Below are 20,516 nucleotides of genomic sequence, written 5' to 3'. Positions count from 1 at the left end.
CTGCTGTCCGTCATCTCCCAGATAACACTCCCCGCCTCGGTGTCATATCTGCCTGACACCTTGTATAAAATGGGACATGATAACGAGGAAGGTCAGAAGACCAACGTTAACACGCTGTAACAATTTTAATTTGGACATTGGTGAAAAAACACTATGGTTTTCTTGGGGTTTACATATTTCTATAATCTTTTACATTAGAAAGGATAACAAGGTCATTGACACATGATCATAACTGTCCCTTTAAATTTGCCAACTGAATTTGTGTTGTGTGTCATTTTCAGTCTCTTTTATGCGAATAATTATCTTAACTGAATGAACTGGAAGTGTGTGGAATATTAGGAAAACGACGACATACTGCTTTATCTCGTGTCATGAGGGATGAAATTACAAGTACAGTATTTGGACACCCCTGCACACATACTTTTGTGGGTCTGGAGCTGTTATTCTTGGTTTGGATTAGACCCTTTAGCTCCAATTAAGGGAAAATCTCAACGCTACAGCATACAATGATATTTTAGACAATAGTGTGATTCCAACTTTGTGGCAACAGTTTGGTGAAGAACCTTTCCTGTTTGAACATGACAATGCCCCCGTGCTTAAAGCCAGGTCCATAAATAAATGGTTTTCCCAATTTGGTGTGGAAGAACTTGACTGGCCTGCAGATTCCTGACCTCAAACCCATCCAACATCTTTGGGATGAACTGGAATGCCGACTGCAAGCCAGGCGTTTTTTGCCCAACATCAGTTTTGGACCTCACTAATACTCTTGAGGCTAAACGGGAGCAAATCCCTGCAGCCAGGTTAAAAAAAGGTCCCCACCGGTCATTTCTCAGTTTTCACTTAAACTACTCTATTTAAAATCAACTCGCTAATTTATTAATGCTTTGAGAAGCGCATAAAGATTCTATTCACCTCCATTAAATTGGGTTAGCAGCATAAGTTTACAAGACAATCTCAAAATTTCAGCCCATGAAAGTCAAACTTCAGGGTTAGGGACAATACATACTTTATTATAATTAGGTGAACTGGCCCTTTAATGTCCATGTTACTGTTTTTACTACGGGCAAATAAAACCGCATCTTTAAGGAGTCTGGTTAGAAAATGAAATCATTTATTTAACACGACCAGATCAGCAGATCAGCCCACACACATAGCATCAGACTCAAGTCACAATCACTCACTTTCAGTATATACAGATAGGCACATTCACGTTAGGCATTAAAGCCAGCAACAGCTTCTACTGTAGGTCCAAACCTGTGGCAGGTTCGGTCACTGCCTCCGAGTCCAGCAGGAAAATCAGCCAGGTTTTACCAGGGTCCTATGATCAAGGGTAAGTTTTGTTAACTTCCACAATCAAGTTTAAAGGTTTGGACCAATGTTATCCCTCTAAATCCACTACCTTTGTTCCTGAAATGTTACACTGCAGTTCTAGACCATTTAAATGCACAGTCAAGTGTACAAAATAACAGGAACACCGGCTTTTTAGGTAAATAAAACTGTAACAGTGGATTCCCAGACCACTTCAGTCAGGAGGAGCAGTGATGTGAATCGTGCAAAGATGACATGTTTGATTTTGTGAGTGAGAAATTTGAGACATTGTGTTCATGGTGGGTCAAACTCATCTGGAGGGTGTTCCTTATATTTTGAGCACTGGTTGTGAAAACGTACATTTGTTTGGTGTAAAATTTAGCCAGCATTACATCACAGAGTATTCTCACTCTTTAAAGTTTATAAGTGATCAACCCTCAAATAATCGTCACTTGATTTTAACTTGATGACACTTTCTCCAATTTATTCAAACAATCAGAAAGCAAATTCAAATAAAACTCAAAACATAGAAAGTTTTAAAAAAAAAAAGTACTTCTTGAACCACATAAATAGAAAAATAAAGAAATTAACAATGGATAGTGTAACTTGGAAAGAAAACATGAGTTTAGTTCATGAAAAATAAAAAATTCAAATGTCCAACCAATTCTTTATTACAATACAAGCGTTTGCTTTGCAGTGCTAGCACTAAAACAGCTTGGAAGAATAATAGGGCACTTATTAAGTGCTCAGTTTTCAAACTAAATCAATATTAAGATTAAAAGGAGACCAAGAATAACAAACGCCAGGAAAATACAAACATGGGGAAAAGGCAGAATGGAAACTTTCAAAAATAGTCTGTTGAGCTCTGAATAATCAGTGTCCTTCATGTTTAGCAGGTTCCTGCACGATACCCTTTAATGGACAAGAGAGAGGCGAGGGACTGCAGCAGGTTGAATGACGGTTGAGAAGGAAATGGCACACACAAAAATCCCATCCCAACGTAAAGAGGATACAGTCAAACTAATAAAAAACAAATAAATAATCAGTCTTTTTAAAAAGGCTTCTCGGGAGGCGGGATTTCAAGCGGAAGGTTTCAGTGGGTGTTTTTATTTTCCCCAAACTACAGTGTCCCTCTGTGTTGACTCCATCTCAAATAACCGTCCTGTTTCAGAGATATTTACACTTCAAAGCAACCCAATCTGGGCTTAGTACACACATAATGCTACATTGCATGGATGAGGGTTCCCCTAATGTCCTATAAAAGAAACGCAGCATGTGGGTAAGTTGCCTTTACGCCGCACCACAGCCAGTCAGGTTTGACTGACTGAGATAACACGAGGTTTAGATCAAGTCCTCTTTCACCGTCCTGGGATCAGTCCTGACTCCTGCCCTTCTGAGCTGAAGTCCTCTGTGGTACAACAGTTTCGCCTGAGAGCAGTACTGACAGAGGAAGAGTAGTGACGGGATGATGGGAAGGAATGAAAGCAGCCCAGTTAATGGAGATGTGGGATATGGTAGGTCGCCCTGACTGAGCGGAAGAGGCTGCTGGTCGTGTGGCACGTTCCAGACATGTCGGAAAGTCAGAAATTCCATCCTTGTGCAGTGAAAAATGTGACAAAAAGACCACAGGTGGCAAAAATTTTCTTACTGGAGGTTTCCATTGTGCACTTATTGGCGTTTGACACTGTCAGCACTAAACAGAATCACTTTTAAAATCATCTTATCTTAAAAGGCGCTACAGACCCACACAGGTGACTTCACTTATTTTACCTGATTAGATCCCTTTACTGGTCTGTGCTTGACTGACATCTCCCTGACTCTTATGTTAACCTGTTAAGGCGGATGACTTACAGCTTTTTCCATTCTTATTGGTACACTGAGGTACACGTTTGGTGACTTCACAATATTCCCTGCAAAAAAAAAAAAGGTACGGTCACATAACATTCCCATCCTACGAAATTGCCCCGCACTCGGCCACAAAAAAGGGTGTAATGGCACGTTTCTGATGCAGGTATTAAATATTGATCAGAGCAGTGTGCGAGAGCGACGCTGCAGTTTGTAGTCTGATAGTGTGATAACGTACTAAATATGGTGATGAAACAAAGGTGAACTCTGACCTGCGAAACCACCAGAGCCGGCTGGAGATCGCACCGAAACAGGAAACGCATGCTTGAATTTGGCTGTCATACGGGCTTCAATAAAAGGTGAATGGGAAGCGGAGTGAATATTTGCAAAATGGAAGTGTAATGTCACCATACCTTTATGGTGCAGTCAGAACCGATTTTGCTCACCATTTATTTCTATGAAGAACGGAGCAAGATGTATTTGCTCCCAGTCGCAAATTGACAGTACCTCTTTCATGATTTCAAATGTAAAAGTTCAATCAGACTGAACTTAGATTCACTAAACAAATATTTGGTGTAGTGAATTGAAGATTGAAATGTGCCTCCTTCCAACAGTAGAAATTTTGAAACCCCAACCGTGAAGTAGCACTAGACAAAAGTACATTGTTACATCAATGATAGGTGGGGTCCTGAATCTTTCCACCTTTCATAGTCAGTGCAACAATTGTATTTGAAATACAAAGAAGCACGATTAGCTGCTGAATGTTGACCTAAAAAAAAAAAAACAAAAAAAAAAAAAACAACAACAAACGATCGTGCTTGTATTTTTTGTATCAAAAGATGGAATTTCGACCTACCAGCAGGGAATTTCTAACTTCCAACTTTTTAGACACAGCATCAGCCTTCCACTACCTTTTCCTCCTGGTTCTGGTTTCACCCAGACCATTAATCTGCCTTCTCCCTTGCTTTGTAAAAAATTAAGTTACTCTCTTTACCCGAAGCACTCCACTCATTTTCCCATCCACAGAGCGATGGCAAGGAGGACATGAAGCTGAGAGTTAGAGAAAATAACTCCATGACATCCTGTCTGTTCACCTTGTAGCCTCCTGGTTGCTGCAGATAACCTTTGTTCAAGCATGATTCTGTGTTGTTCAAAGTTTAAATATTTTCAAGCTGCTTGTCTGAACACTATAAAAACACGTCTTGAGATCAGAACTGCTGGCAACGCACAACAGCACATCCTATCTTTCCAAAATATCATGATGATATCCATGATAATTTGCCTTCTACCTGATTTAACTTTGTTTGACCATAAGGAGAAATTACAGCTCCACCTCCTTTAACTCTTACTCCTCATCCTCCTATTTCTCCCAACTAGGTCCCATCACACATCAGGACGTGTGTGCCTGTCCTCCTCTTCTGGAGGGAAAATCTAAGTGTTTGTCCACTAGCTTCATTACCTCTTCCTCTGTTTGTGAATCTATCAGCAGAAGTTTGGGCTGCTCTTCAACACCACTTTCATCACCCTCTACTATCTCAAGTTCCCTGTTGTGGACACCCCTCACCAGGAGGAAACAGCATGTCAGCGAGGAGGAGGAGGAGGAGCAGATGATAAGACAGGGGAGGAGCGTGCACACACTACAAGCTACCGTCCGCTTCCTCCTCCTCTGCCGACTGTTCAGGCTCTACTAACAGAAGTCCAAGCGACCGCTACTCTCCCCCAACTGCTTCACCCCCGCCCTCTTCCTCCTCCAGGAGTTGTTTGTCTGTGTAAATGTCCCTGACCAGGAGGACTCTGGTGAGGAGGCTCTCCAGGATCTGTCGCTCCAGTGGTGTGGAGCTGAACCACAACGGGTCCTCAGGACTGCAGGCCGGATTTGGCTGAACGTAGAAGACATCCAGACGCTCCCGCAACAACGCCGGGCTGGAGGGAGGGAGGGGAGAAGGACAGAAGTAGGGAAAGAGCAAAAGTGAAGAGAAACAAAAGTGGAGGGAAAGAAGTACAGTGAGGAGAGAAAGGGAGAAAAGGGAAAGAGAAAGTGAGCCGATAAGAATCAAGACGAGGTAAAGAAGGTGAGGGGAAGGATAAAAAAAAAAATTAGGGATAAAAAGGAGATGTATCAGATGAGGAGGGAAAAATAAAACACAAAGAGAAAGGATCGTACAAAAAGGGAGAAATTTAATGTGGGGAAAAATGGAGTAAGATCAGTGGAGCAAAAAGGAGGAGTCAGAAGAGAGGGAAAGGGAAAAGAAAGGAAAAGAGGTAAGAGACAACAACCAGAGGATGGAGAAAATAAAGTATTGTAAACAAAAGAAAAAAATATATGATTAAAGGAGGGATGGGAGAGCAAAAGGGGGAGGTGGGGGTGGGGGGGAGAGAAGTGTGAATCTATTGTTCTGAATTTTCTCCTCAATAATTAAGAGAAACTTTTGACAACAGATTATTTCATGGCAAGTCCTCATCTTTCAATAGTCAACACTGTAGTTCAGGATGTGAACAGCAATGAGTTATAATCACAGGACTCTGAGAAACATAGAAATCCAACCGGTTAAAATTAATTAGAGATGCAAAATGGAGCAACTGAAGACAAACACACTCCCTAAATCAAACTTTCTACAGATAAAAACTGATCTTGAGCTTTATGCAGTGCAAGAAAAAATTATGTTTGATTCCAGATAATGTTACTGCTATTTAAAACCTCAAATTAATTAGTTTTAATTACTGGTGAAACAACAAGTACATTCATTTATTAATTTTTCAATAAAAATAATAATTTATCAAGCATTTTTTATCTTCTCAAATTGGGATTCTCTATTTTCTATCATTGTAAATTGATTATCTTTTGGTTCTGGACGGTTGATCACACAACACAAACTATTTGAAGAAATCAACTTGGGCTCTGGGAACTTGTGAATGGCATTTTTCACAGTTTTTTGTCAGTATTTTCATTACTCTATTTTACAATTTTGTGTCATATAGACTAATCTGTTGATTATTGTTAAACATTTAATCATCAGTCACAGCCCTCGTTTTGATGTCACTCTTGGAATCGCCTTGAGCGTGAGATTAGTGATGTTAACTATCGTATGTATCTCAGACTATCTGAAGGGGAATCTTTGTTTTTCTAACTGCTGCATTATTTGCTCCTCTGGAAAAGACCATCATTTTAATTATTAAAAAGGGAAAGCAGCGAGGATGGTAGCATAAAGTGTATTTTACTAATGTCAAGTAAAAGCATTGAACCCACCACTTAGATCTGTAGAGGTCGTATAGATGACACTCATGCTTAACCGGACAGCGTATAGTGGAGCCTCCTGAGTCGTCTGGTTCATAGTCCTGATCGCCATCCTCCAACTCACGCTTCCTCTTCCTAGACTCTGTTTGCACTGAAGGACCAAAAGACAAAAATAAAACATTTAACATTTTCAAGATTATGTGTCCGAGATTGTGCACAAGATCCCAACCGCTAACACTAACAAGTACACACACATTCAACTTAGCTTTCACATTAATATTATTTATGCGGATAAAAGGAGGTACTAGCAGGGGAGATGATGTCATTTTACTAAATTAAGTGCTGATACAAAGAAAAGTCTTGGGACATTGATGTGTTTTTCCATTGTTTTGGCTCTGTACTCCAACTTATTAGATTTGAAAAGAAACAATGACTTTGAAGTGCAGTCTTTCAGGTTTGAGGGTGTAATGTTTTAATGTAATCAATATTGGGTGAACATGAATCAGCCCTTTTTACCCTGGGTGATTATGTTCGCAAAGGGCTAACATTTCTATACATTTTATGCAATGTGGATGTAAAAACCCTCAAATTATCCACACTTTAACGTCATAGCGATTGGTTATTTTCAAATTCAGTGTGTTGGAGAACAGAGCCAGAACAATATTTTGTTTCAATACTTAAAGACTGCACTGTCTGACTGCTTGGATTAATGTATATAGACAAATGCGGATTTTTTGAACATAAATTTAACGTACACAGCTTGTGTTACTGTAGATTTGCATAGACAGGAAGCAGAGTTAGATCAGAGCTGGATGACACTGACTGGCTGATAACCTGATATTGCTAAGATGCATCAGCGAACTGATAAAAATGTCCCAATATTTACATGTTGCCGGCCTCACCGTGGTTATCCTGAGAGATGGAAGGCACGCGGATGCAGACGGTGGTCTCCTTGGTGACAGGATGGACGGTATCAGGGCCGTAGACGTTGGCAAAAGAGAGGCGGAGGTGCTGCTCCACGGTGCGCAGACCGAAGTATTTCGTGTTCAGGTAAACCAGAGAGCGCAGCAGAGCAGCAGGACTCTGCTCCCCGAGCTGCCGGCTGCTCCACAGGCTCTGCTCCTCCACTCGACCCCACAGCGAGCCTGAAGAGAGCAGCAAACACTTTAAAATCCATAAACCATCCTTAGTTTGAAGCTCACTATTCAGTATCCAAGAGAGAGATTAAGTGGAGGATGTAGTAATATTCATCATCTCCTCATTAAAAATAAAAATTAATACAAATGTATCAATGTAACTAATTTTTAAATTTTATTTATATATCTTAAAATGCACCATTTACATCCCACAAATGCATCTTCATAACTACCAAATGGAATTTTCTACCTTGTTACTATTTGTTGTGTAAACAGGAAAAAACTTGAGAATTTGTTTTACCCCTGAGCGTTGATGCAGCGTCCTCATATGACATTAAAGTGCAATCACAACGTATCAGGATGTGAACAGCAGAAGAGTTATAATCATTGGACGCTGCTCATAATAGAGAACACCATTACAGTTTAACAGCACTGTGCCACGAGCCGGCGCTAACAAGCATACACTCAAACACACTCCTGCATGCTGCCACTTCAGTGTCGCCATCATAGGTGATGGATGATTTCTTTCCAAGCTCCGTATTTGTGTAATTAACGTCCTTTTGCAGTTATGAAAGTAATTTTTTAAACTCTGGGTTGTCCACACGGCACTGAGATCCAGTTTGACCTCTTAACTTTATTTCTCTAATTAGTTTTTTGCTATTTTTGTTTGAATTGTTATTGTTGAGGTATTATTTATTGATTGTGTGGTGATTTAAAATACAGTCACTCGCTTATCCAGTAGGACAAATTTATAGTCAAAAAAATCTGACAAAATTCAATATAACAGTGACCGTCATTTGGTGCTGGGCAGATGGTGCCCATGGACTGTGCCCATGGACTGTGATTGGCAGCACTCACCATCAGGAAGCACACTGGGCTGCCAGTCCTTCAGGACCTTGTTAAGCTCCTCGCCAAACTGCTGGTAGCACGGGTCACTAAACAAGTCATCCTTCCGGCCTTTGGCATGGAGATGCTTCAAACAAATAAAAAGTCACATAAAAAAATAAATAAAGGTCAAACAAATACCAGCTGCAATCTGTGGTTGCTGCTAAGAGATGAAAACTTAAGTGTCCTCATATTTAAATGATCGTCACTGTTTTTCAGGATGTGAACAGCAAAGATTTATAATCACTGGACACACAAATCTGTACATTCAGACCCATCCGGAACAAAAATGTTATTGCTGCTGAAAGATCTTAACACCACAAGTAGTCACCTCTGCAAAAACCCACAACTGAGCTTATTGAAAGGAATTTTGTTTTTTTAAAGGGAGAGACGTTCAGCAACAAATTACAGCAGGCCCAGAAAAGGAACAAGACATTTTCAAGTGTTTTAAGCCATATTACTTGATAAAACTTTACATATAACAATTAAATCTTTAAAACTTTCTTAGTTTTTACAAACAAATAAAGTCAATCTTACATTTTTCTGTCCTCCAAAGGACTTTGGACAACCCTGCACACCACTCTGCTGCCATGCTGTGCTGCTGCTGCTGCTCACATGTGAGAGCAGGAGGGAAGACAGTGCGCTAGTAACATCTGTCCCACTGGAAACACCCACTCTAAATTCAGTTCCTACCTCCAAAATGACTACAGATGGGATTTTAATATAACAAGGAAAGTTAACAAGGCTAATTCTTATTTCTTATACTTACTTCATGTGAATTTATATAGTTTATTATAATCAAAAATGTATTTGCTATTTTGCATAATTTTATCAATTGTGTTATTTTAGTCGGTGAAACAATGATACTTATGGTGGCAATGGAGAGGAAGTCAACAAAATCAGTATTGTGACAACACTACTGTTAACATTACGGAAATGATCAGAGATGACTTGCCTTTGTTTTACTTTTTTGTAATTGTTTTTTGAAGTATTTTTATGGCACATGTGTGACAGGAAATGAGGGGAGAAACTAAGGAGAGACATGCAACAAAAGGGCGGGCTCGAACTGGAGAATTACGATCACATGGTCAGCGTCTGTAATCCCTTGGCCAGCAGGAAGTCCATTCTTTTGTTTTTAAAGTATAAACTGGACACACTAAAAAGGGGCTCCTGTTCCTCAGTGTTCCTTCCCAGCATTAAAGGAGGATGAAAAAAATACAAATTTTCACTGTAATTAGACTGATGACAATAATTATATTTATATAATAATTTTATTTTTATTGTTATAACTACGTTTCATCTTCAATCTCAGCTGTAAACCCAGATCACCATTTCATGCCATGTCATGTTCTTAATGCTTCAAAGACACAAAGAAGATGCCTGTCCACTTTGTTGAGCAAAGTCCTTCCTTCCAGTGTAGATATAGCAAGTGCATAACTCAAATAAGAACCTTTCAGTTTATTTTTTAAAAGATAATAGTTATTGGGTTTTTGCGTCTATTAGTAGTTGACAGAGAGTGAGAGGAAATACAGGAAGATGACATACAACAAAAAGGTCCCCAGCTGGATCAAATGGGTACACTGCTGTTACATGCTATGCATCTTATACTAGATAGAAGATGGTTGTTGACATGTGAAAATAATTTGCATTCACACCAGTGTGTTCATTTCAAGAAACTATTTGGAAAATAAATATTTCAAATGGATTACCCGAGATATCTTGAATGAACTGACATGTGGTGCAATCTCAATAATGGTAAATGGACTGTACCTTTCTAGTCTTCCGACTACTCGAAGTGCTTCACAGTACATATCATTCACACACATTCATACACTAATCACAGATGCTAACTGCTCATCAGTCCAAAGAAAGTAACTAATCATTCACACACACTCACACACCGAAGGCACAGCCCTCAGGAGCAATTTGGGGTTCAGTGTCTTGCCCAAGGACACTTCGACATGTGGGCTGGGGGAAGCAGGGATAGAACCGCTGACCTTCCAATTGGTTTTTATATACATGGTCTTGTGGCTTGCTGGAGAGGTGCTGGCGTTTCTGGGATTTGATTCTCTGGCTTGGTACCAACCTGCTGGATCCCCAGACAGAGGTAGAAGATGCTGTCTGGAGAGTAACGCTCCCCACTGGGCCTGGAGACCTCCCTGACAAACCGGGACAGAGCCACGTTCAGTTCCTCTGAACTCAGCAACAACAGGTTACTTTTAGACCGGGCTGAAGGAGATGGGAACAGACACCGACTGCTGTCAGCAAACACATCCTACATGTTTTCAAATATGACAACCAACCGTTCATTTTCAGCATTATCAGCCAAGCAACGCACGCGGACTCTCATACTCACACTACCAAGCCAGGGCAATAAGTTAATGATCGGGTTTAGCTTACGTGGTTTGGAGCTGTCCTTTTCTTTGGTGTCATCTGATTGGTCAGAAGGAGACAGAGCCCAGCGTTTCCAGGCATGGATGCCATAGCGAGCTTTGAGAGGAAGCGACCGTCCTTCTGAGTGTCTGGCTGTTGCATGGGGAGAAGAGGACGAGGCTAGATCTGAGCTCTCCTCTACCGCCTGCCTCTTGTTCCCCTGCAGCACAAACACACCAATTACTATACAGTAAACTTAATTTGGCCAGCACAAAGTTTATTACATGTATATATGTGTTTGTGTGTGAGCATACTTGTCTTCTGGGCTGTGGTTGAGGGGCCGACTGCTCCGGCTCCTCCTTCACCTCTGCCAGGACTGGAGGTAGAGAGAAGCCCATGTCCTCGTCCATTCCCTCCAGGACTGGAACAGGGTCTGAGGCTGAGACAGGAAACAACATCTGTAACACTACTTTAGATTTTGGGGTTTATACATTGTGGCTTCAATGATGATTCCTGGCCTGGTTAACAGTCACCTCATGGCGTCTGTCGTGCTTAGCAAATATGCTTCTACTTTTTTACAATATTGCTAATTTAAAAAAAGAGTGAAAACAGATTAAAAAGGCAGATTTTTTTTCAGTATTATCAAAGTCAGTATATGTTTGACTTTTACTGTCAAGCCTTGAAATCCAGAGCCTGTCAATACCAAATACTATAGAACTATAGTTACTTATGGCACCGACAGGTCTAGAGCTACATGTACAGTAGGCGTTTACCTTGAGGGAAGTCTGCCTCCAGGTCCAGGTCGGACTCGTACTTGTCCTCCTCCTGCTGCTGCTCCTCCTCCTGCTCCTCCTCCTTCTGTACCCCCTTCTCCGCCAGCTGCCCCTTCTCCTCCTGCTCCTCCTCTTCCTCAGAACTGCTGCTGCTGGAGGACTCCTCCCCTCCACGCTCCCTCTTCACCTTCACCGACTTCACATCTGAAACACACAGCCATGTAAGTCCTCATTGTCACCATCTGCTGCAGCTTTCTTCAAATCTAACTGGACTAACTTGTGTTAGATTGGGAATGTTGTAACCAGAACATCGTTTTTGGAAAGAGACATTGCTGTAGCATTTTAAGTGTAGGTTTGTCGATGGTTAGAGCACCACAGAAAAAATTCTTGGCCCTGTAAAGACTGTGGAAATAAATTGTCATCATTAACATAAAAATGTGTTACTGACAGGAATTGTTACATTTTCAATTATAGTATGAACCCTCACAGTTACAAAAATATATATGGTGGTTAATTTTTACATGCACAAAACCATGTTTTTTGTCTTTGTGTGTTTCTTCTTTTAAATGTCTGACACTTTTCAACGTTTAAAGAAAATATGTATGTATAAAGATAATCTCAAGAATTTCCATCAGCACTGTATTCATCACATCTCTGATTTCTAATGTTTTAATTCAGACATCTAACCGTCACATGAGCGTACCTGGTTTCTGGTCCTCTGCGATCATCTCAGCCATAGACAGCAGGTCGGCCTCCAGAGGGTCAGAGGGCACCTTGTTTTTCAGTTCTTTGATTGTCTGGACGATCTGCTCTGCCCCCTGCAGGGTGGTGGGCAGGAACACAGGCACAGGAACCTGGACGGGACAGGACATATAGCTAATCAGACAACTTTGATTGGTAGATGTCTACTTTTGCTTTTTTTCTGAACAGTAACAACACAATTGTTGGGTTTGTGCATTTTAAGCAGCCTGACATTTTAATATTTTATTAATTTGTCTATGTCAACACCTTTACAAGATGAGCTTTTGCCTTTTAGCATGGACAATCCATATGTGTTCATGAACTAAGGATCATGTCTTACCGGTACAGGCAGAGAGACTGGAGTGGGAGTGACCTGGGAGTACATATTCATGGGCATGGGGATGAAGACGGGCACAGGTATGGGTACAGGAACATACTCCCTCTTCACACCATCGTCTACATCTATGGACACAGAATCATAACATTATATACACAAATCAGTATGTATATTAATGGGTCATGAAGTAATGCTTTCGAAGGGCAAGTGGCAGGAATTTTGTTAACCTCCACATAGCTGTTAAGCTGGAACCAGTCGAAAAACACAAAAATGTAAAAATGTCCCAATTTCACTGCTTCGCTATATAAACTTTAGCTGCGTCTTGGTATGCTGAGCTGCGATTGTACGCTCTTCACTGGGCCCTGCACAACATCTCTGATTCATGTCCGACAAGGTACCTTAACTGCATCATATAATTTCCCTCTAACAATGTTTCCTGTCTCTCTCTCTCCTGTGAAGTATCTAATTAATTCAAAAAGGAAAAAAAAAAAAAGAAAAATACACTGTATATTTCAATTTGTAGCATGCTTTTAAGTAAGATGCTGCGTTTACCTGTCTGTAAAAGTTTGCTCTGCATGTGTGGCTTGCAGTAGGTAGCCTTGGTCAGAGTGAGCGGCTTGCAGAGCACTGCCTTATTCTTGACATCTCTCACCAAACCTCCACCAGAGTACGCCCCAGCACCCTGGTTCACCAGCTGCAGCATGGCACAGATAAAAAATAAAAATGTACAGGTTTAATTACAAACAGAAATGTGGCTTCTGCTCTTACAAAACCATAATCTATTATACAGAAACTTAAATAAAATGGATTGCTTTTAAAGGACAGTAGGTAAGTAAAAATCTGACAAAACAGTAAATATAAATATTTTATTAACAAAACTATTACACATTTTAAAGTGGATGTACTACATTTCAAAACTACTTGGTGGTAAATTTAATGATATCTTTGCAGTAAATGCACAAAAAATACTTTAGACAAAGCAACAACCAATGTTTCATAATTTCAAAGCAAACTGTATGATACTGATACCTTTTCCAAATTCTTACTTACCCCAAGTTTGGCCCCTTGCATTTCATACCCTGTAAAGAGGAAAACAAAATACATCACATCTTTGCCTCATGAAGAAATCAAAATCTGATCAGAATCAGATCAATGAAGTATTTCTGATTCTGAAATCTGTGTGACACATAAAGAGACATAAGCAGGAAGGCATGATTTATTTTTATTTTTTGTATCACTATGCTTCAGATAACGTTCATTCATTCCCTAGTATTTGACCCTTCAAAAGCATCTTTTGTTACATGGAACAGTAAGCATGTGCTCAAGAGGGTCATATAAGAAGACCATAGTTCTTTCAAAGGAAACACACACACACACACACACACACACACACACACACACACACACAGTTTGTACCTAGGCTGCTGTTCTCTGGGCCTTTCTGTGTGACCATGATGGGCTCGTTCTGCTGGCAGTAGAACTTCAACAGACACTCCTGATCACAGAAATGCTTCATCTCTGCTCTCCACATGACAGACTCCGTCAGGTTACCCTGCACCTTACAGCAGTCACACCTCGCCGCCTAGTGGCCACAAGTAGACAGTTTCAGAGCATTCACAAAAACAGATTAACAGAAAAAACAAATACATTTGTTTTAATTTATAAAAGGATACACGGAGTATGAGCGGACCTTGTAGTACCAGTCGTGGAACTTCTTGGCACAGGCCTCGCTGCAGAAGTCCCGGGTCATGCCGCCAAGTTGCCGGGTCACACCTCTCTTACAGAGCTGGTTGCAGTGGTTACAGCTGACACACTTCAGACCCAACCGCTTGATAAAATCCTGCTTAAATAACAGCTTACAGCCTGGAAAGGAAAGCAAAAGAAAAAGAATTAATGAAATAGCAAAAGGACATGATGATGAATAAACTGGAAAGCAGCCTCATCCGGAAGCAAAGCTAAATCCTGGATACAAGACCTCAGATATACAAACAAGAAATATGCTAAAAAATGGCAAACAAATAACAAAAATGGCTAAAAATCTAAACAATTGAAGACTCACCTAGAAACAAAAAAGCACTGAAAACCAATCAACAACACAATCCCACCATGGGATATTATCAGTATCTTATTACTCAGATTTATCAAGTCCTCTTAGAGAGGAGAGGAGAGGTGATTAGTACCTTCGCTGCAGAAAGGTCTCTTGACCCCGGAGAACTTGACCATCTCATGTAGCGTCTTCTCCTCTTGGCAGTACTCACAGAATGTCACAATGCAGTGGAGCTTCTTGTAGTCCTCACAGCATGTCTTACTACAGAACTGGTAGACCTTATCCTGAAGACACATTCAGATAAATGTATTATACCTATTATGGCTTTAAGATTCATTAGCGGTATGCTTTGCATGCATGAAAAAATAGAAAAATTGCACGGTGTTACTAGAGCAGAAACAAGATGGCTTACACACAGAGTTTGACTTAACGCTTTTTTTCCTGTTCATCTGTCACTGAAGAAACATCCTGTCCCATAATCATGTACAGACTAGGGATGCAACATTACTGGTTAATCCGCCAGTTATTTTTCCAATTAAATGATTCATTTGTCAGGAAATAGTAAAAACAAAATGCCCATCACAATTTCCCAAAGCCCAAGCTGACATATTCAAATGCCTTGTTTTGTCCAAACAACAGTTCAAAACCCAAAATTTGTTTTACTACATTTTATTATCACAGAAGACTGAGAAAACCAGCAAATATTCACACTTGAGAAGCTTTGGCAGTTTTGCTTAATAGAAAATGACTAATGATTAATGAAAATATTGCGGATGCATTTTCTGTCGACTGACGTATCGTTTCAGCTCTAGGGTAAACTTAATGTAGTTTTATTGTCTATGGGATTTTATATTACAACAGAGCATTATTTGTGGAAGAAAAAGACATCCGACTGTCTGCCTGTGAAAAAAGAAAAAAATTACTTCTCAGGATGGTCTCACCTCCCACTCCAGTGTTTCAGGCTTCAAGCTGAATGCTCCTCGACAGTAATTACATTTCAGCTGGACGCTGTTGTTTGTAGTAGAGAGGGGCGTCTGTCCATTGGTGGCCGTTTGAAGAGTAGCATTCTGTTAAAAAAAAAATAATAAAAAAACAAAAAGACATCACATGGAGAAAATGAAAAACTATAAATGACTTGCAGCTGGTGTGTAACAACTGATAATGCCGTTCCATAAGCACCTTGATACGTGACATATCCAAACACACCACCTGGTTGTACTACAGAGGTAATTAATGAAGCTATTTAACACATTGACTTGCAAATATCTCAGTGCCCACAACATGTCCTCGCACGTGGGTGGTATTATATGAACTCTGTATCATAAACAATAATAGACTCATGGTAGTTTCAAGAAAATCAGTTTTCTCATTAATATGTAAATTTATGCAACATAGTGCTAAAGAACTAATCAGGTCATGAACTCCACTGAGGGAACCTGTGGTGTTTGTGTTTTGAGCTGCTGTTTTCATGAGCATGTTTCAAATGAGTAGATGATGATTGATGACTATTTTTGGAACTTTAACTATCATTCCTATCAGGTATAATAACATTTTATGTCCTTACTAAACTGTAGATAAATTGGGACACAAGGGGTCCACTCCAAACAACTTCACATTGGAGTACATGGGCCACTGGAAACACCAACTATCAGTATGTCTAGTTTGATCCAGAGATCCAAACTACTTATTACATGAGATTAGTATGTATGTATGCTTATTTTCATCCTTATGGCAGCTGAGACACTGAAGCTGCACGAAACATGGTGTTTTCATTTAAGTATATCAAAAAAATATGGTGCTTAATAATCCAGAACATATCAAAGGGGCATGATGCAATGTCCACCAGTGGGACCACTTTATTTCCATTGTAAATTGTAGAACCAATATTTGTGGCTTTTGTTCTGGTTTGAAATGACAAGAGAGTCCCTACCTGGAACTTGGTAACACACTGTGAGCTGCAGAAGTTTAGGATGTTTCCTTCTGGCAGCGTGGCCTGGTACTGCGGTAATGAATTCCTCTTACAGAAGTGACATGTGGGCTCTGTGTCTGCACACACAGACATTAAATGTTAAAACTCACATGAAAATGCATTTATTACACGTTTGTGACTTTTTAAAAAAAAAAAAGGTCCTTTTACAAAAAGTAACCGTTTCTCCTACTTATGCATTCAATGTTTAGTAACGCTAATTGGTTTGCTGGCATGAATACTAATGATCAGGAGCGGACAAACCGGTTAACAGGAGCTTTTCTCTGCTACTGTGTCGAGTCAGTTATCAATCATCAGAACATAAATAAATTAATTATATAATATATATAACAAAAACAAATACATTCAGATAAGGAAATAATTTAATTATTAACATAACCAGTAAGCTACCCAGCCCTTACCGTACAAATGCTCATTATGTTTCTGCTACTGCTCACTCGCAGCCTTGAGAACATAACCTTGTGTTGCTAAGATCTGCTGGACATCTTATGGGACCTGTGAAACTGTGCAGAACTCTATCTGGAGGTCCTGTTCTGGTCTTAAAAATTTGTAACATTGTAAAAGGTTGAAAGTGAAAGGTACATTCTGGATGGCCCTTAGAAAATAAATTAATATCCCTGACCCTGGAAAGTTTGTGGTTCAGAAAAGCTCTGTTCTGTTTTGTTAAGCATCCTGCTTGTGTAGTGTGGCGACTCACTGATGAAGGAGGTTGACGCCAGCTTGCCCTTGTTCATGCAGTTGACGGAGCAGTAGGAGCCCATGGTGCCTCCCGCTCCGAGGCTGTGGAGCACCTCGCCTGTCTTTATCAGCGTTTTGCAAGTCAAGCAGCTCGCAAGTTTACTGTGGGCCTGGGACAGAGAGGGAAAACATTACTTTAAAACAACAAGCAACTTAATGTTCTGCAATGACAATAAAAGTATATTAAGTCATTGATAAAGCTAACTGATTAAACATTAACAATGTTTGGATGTCAACTAATTTCAGTGCATAAAGTGCTAAAAAAAACTGAGCTTTTTAAAAATACCTCTAGAGAGTTTGCAATTAGGCTTCTATCAAACAGTTTTGAGCCATTTTATTCACATCACAGTCCACAAAGACACATAAACAGACATAATGACAAAATATCTAAGCATACCATGCACCATGGCGGCGAGACACAAAAAGTGCACCAAAGAGACAGAAAAATATATTATTATAAACTATGAGAAATCCTGATGGATCCTCTTCATTGGAGTAAGAGGTCTTAAAGTATATTTAACGGTTAGGAATTATTTGTTTAAGACAGGTGTAGCACTTTGCTTTAAGTTTGGTAGGCGTAGTAGTCGGACTCCTACCTTTTTGAAGTTTAGGCTCCTAGGAGAGAACGGGAGATTTCGCTCTGTAAGTTTCAATCCTCAGTTTTGCGATACAAATAAAGACTCACCCCTGATTTACCAAGGCAGATGCAAACCGGATAGATTTAAAAATGATTTTTATGTTTGCGCCTAAATTAAAACATACTTTCACTAGATGGTAAATAGTTTGATTTAATAAGCTGTTTTTCTTTAGTAAATCAGGCGCAAGGAGCTATTATAATAATTAGAATAAACCCATCCTTTATTTTAGCGCTCTCTGGCTAACACTCCTTAAAATCGCCTACATATTAATCAGTTCTAAAGCGCAAAATGTTTTGATAAATTACTTTTATTGGCTTTTTACTTGCGAAGCATTTATTGCACTTTCAGTAACAAGATTTTACTCGCCAAACAGAAAATCTAACTGCATTTGGTGCTTGGCAGGGTTTTAATTTTGGACCCTGTCAGTGTGTGGTAGTGTATGCGTCAGGGTGCGCCCCAGTGTTGGTGTGGACTGGGGGGTCGATGACTGTCATCGGCCCAACCCTATCATCCAACTGATTTAACCAACTGAGCAGGTTTGTACAGGATGGCTCCTTACTGGACACAGTGGATGTCAGAGAAACAGCAGCTCACAGTCACAGTTCACTTAACACTCAGCCGGTCGTTTGAATTTTATACCACTGAAATGAGACAGACCCAGTGGTTTCTTCCACAGTGTCCAATAAGCTGGTGTTGCCAAGCAACAAATACAATTACAACCTCTAATTTCTGGCCACTATTGAATAGCAACACAATTTAGTTGTAACATGTTCAGTCAAATTTGAATAACAGAATTAATAGAGTTTTAAAAGACATCTAGAGGTGTGCTGAGCACTGAGCTGCATATTGCATGCATACTCTGCATTAGTGATATTACAGGTAGAAATAGGTGAGTGACCCATGTCTCATTAAACCTTGCCTATCATCATTTGGAGATTACTAGTCCTACATAAGTTCAAACTGTGATACTGGCTGGTGAATTTTTGTAACTCCATCAGCCATAATGTTCAAGACAGCACCTGTACTTTAAAAAAATTAAATAAAATTCAGTGGCCCCCAACATGCAAATAAACATTTGCAGAGAAGAACATCCTCAAAATTCCTGTGACGCTTTCTGTCTCTCCCGAGTGGATGGCTAACTATTTTTGACAAATGAATAATACAAATAAAATGCTGAATTCATCATTAACACGTCCGATTCAATTCCATTTTATTTATATAGCACCAATTCATAACAGAAATTATCTCAGTAATTATCTAACTTATTGATGTTTGAATGTTTCTTATGTCTGCATTCCCCTTTAATTCCTCACATAGACTTTTTTCTCTTCTGAACGTAACTCTTCATCATTTCAGCAGCCTTCTGTTTTCTGTGCACATTTTGTAGATAAACAGAGCTCTGGTTCACTCACGTTCATTCAAGGACCATTTGCTGTCTCACTTGGATATTTATTTCCTATTATTAGTATGCGCACTTGTGTTACTGCAACTATTTAAAAAAAATATATATTTAAGGAAGGTGAGTAACAAGGCCAGCTTAATCATTTTACTGTACTTACATTTTAACCAGTTTAGTGGCTATGAGGAGGAGGAGGGGTCACCACAGCTAAATTAATATAACAGAAACTTTGACATGAATTAAAGTTCTGCTTATCAAAGCACAGCTGTAATTTTAAATGGATATGGTTGAATGAAATAAATAAATCTATCATGTAGGCTCCAAGCAGGCAAATTGTACACACCCGCAGCTTGAGGTTGGGCCTACAGTACCTGCTTGTACTCCCTGATGCAGTTCTGGCAGCAGAAGCGTTTCTGTTGGCCATCGACCAGCAGGAAGTGGTTTGCTGACGCTCGGCTGGGCAGGTAGTCGCCACATTGCTCGCAGCAGTTCATGATCAACCCGTTGGCCCTGCGGTAAACGTTGAAACATGTGTCGCTGCAGATCTTATGGGTCACAGTCTTAAAGCTAACCTCGTGCCGTATCTGTAGACAGAAAAAGATGCAGAAAGGGCAGCAAGAGCCTGATTAACTAAACTTCATATACCTCTCTTTTAAAGTGCAAACTTCTCCTCAATCTGAGAGTCGTTATGCATCACATTTTGTTTCACTTCACTTTAGTGGTGTTCTATCTTAGTAGAAACGAACTTTCAGTGGAAACAAACTTTTCAGCTTCCCATTGTGAAAACAGAGGCTTCTACTTGAACAGCTGATCAACACCTCTTGCATATATTTATTTGCTGTGCTACAGACTAACTTGTAATTGATATAATTTTAGCATGAATATACACAATACTACTGACACCTCTGGCAACTGGCAAGGATGACAGCCCGTACAACAACTCCTGCCTGGCTGTGATATACTGAAATTAAAATCAGCTAAAGCTATAGGGAATGACTGGGAAGAAAAGAAAGGACAGAAAGAGTAAATGCACACAAGGAACAAGATAAATATTGAATGAAAGTGACCTGAGGA

The 20,516-nt window shown here is 39.9% G+C and overlaps 1 protein-coding gene across 2 annotated transcripts in view; it reads right to left on the bottom strand.

Annotated features, from left to right (window-relative positions):
- Positions 1–1,089: 1,089 nt before the first annotated feature.
- The window catches only part of zmym2 (zinc finger, MYM-type 2), a 38,155-nt gene continuing 18,728 nt past the window's right edge, over positions 1,090–20,516 (bottom strand). For both annotated transcript variants that reach the window (XM_044215909.1, XM_044215910.1), the window contains exons 7-25: positions 19,814–20,026; positions 17,365–17,515; positions 16,611–16,726; positions 15,622–15,747; positions 14,814–14,964; positions 14,324–14,496; positions 14,050–14,215; positions 13,684–13,712; positions 13,186–13,327; positions 12,637–12,758; positions 12,259–12,409; positions 11,556–11,759; positions 11,097–11,221; positions 10,810–11,002; positions 10,496–10,638; positions 8,383–8,497; positions 7,291–7,533; positions 6,401–6,539; positions 1,090–5,076 (exon numbers count right to left, since the gene is read on the bottom strand). In XM_044215909.1, the coding sequence (XP_044071844.1) occupies positions 4,863–5,076; positions 6,401–6,539; positions 7,291–7,533; positions 8,383–8,497; positions 10,496–10,638; positions 10,810–11,002; positions 11,097–11,221; positions 11,556–11,759; positions 12,259–12,409; positions 12,637–12,758; positions 13,186–13,327; positions 13,684–13,712; positions 14,050–14,215; positions 14,324–14,496; positions 14,814–14,964; positions 15,622–15,747; positions 16,611–16,726; positions 17,365–17,515; positions 19,814–20,026 (2,916 nt within the window). In that variant the 3' untranslated portion in view covers positions 1,090–4,862. The remainder of the gene's footprint in view (positions 5,077–6,400; positions 6,540–7,290; positions 7,534–8,382; positions 8,498–10,495; positions 10,639–10,809; positions 11,003–11,096; positions 11,222–11,555; positions 11,760–12,258; positions 12,410–12,636; positions 12,759–13,185; positions 13,328–13,683; positions 13,713–14,049; positions 14,216–14,323; positions 14,497–14,813; positions 14,965–15,621; positions 15,748–16,610; positions 16,727–17,364; positions 17,516–19,813; positions 20,027–20,516) is intronic.

This window comes from Siniperca chuatsi, linkage group LG12 (genome assembly GCF_020085105.1).
Source record: "Siniperca chuatsi isolate FFG_IHB_CAS linkage group LG12, ASM2008510v1, whole genome shotgun sequence".
NCBI classification, from domain to species: Eukaryota; Metazoa; Chordata; class Actinopteri; order Centrarchiformes; family Sinipercidae; genus Siniperca; species Siniperca chuatsi.
The sequence above is the reverse complement of the archived record's forward strand: the minus strand, read 5'-3'. Positions and strand labels throughout refer to the sequence as shown.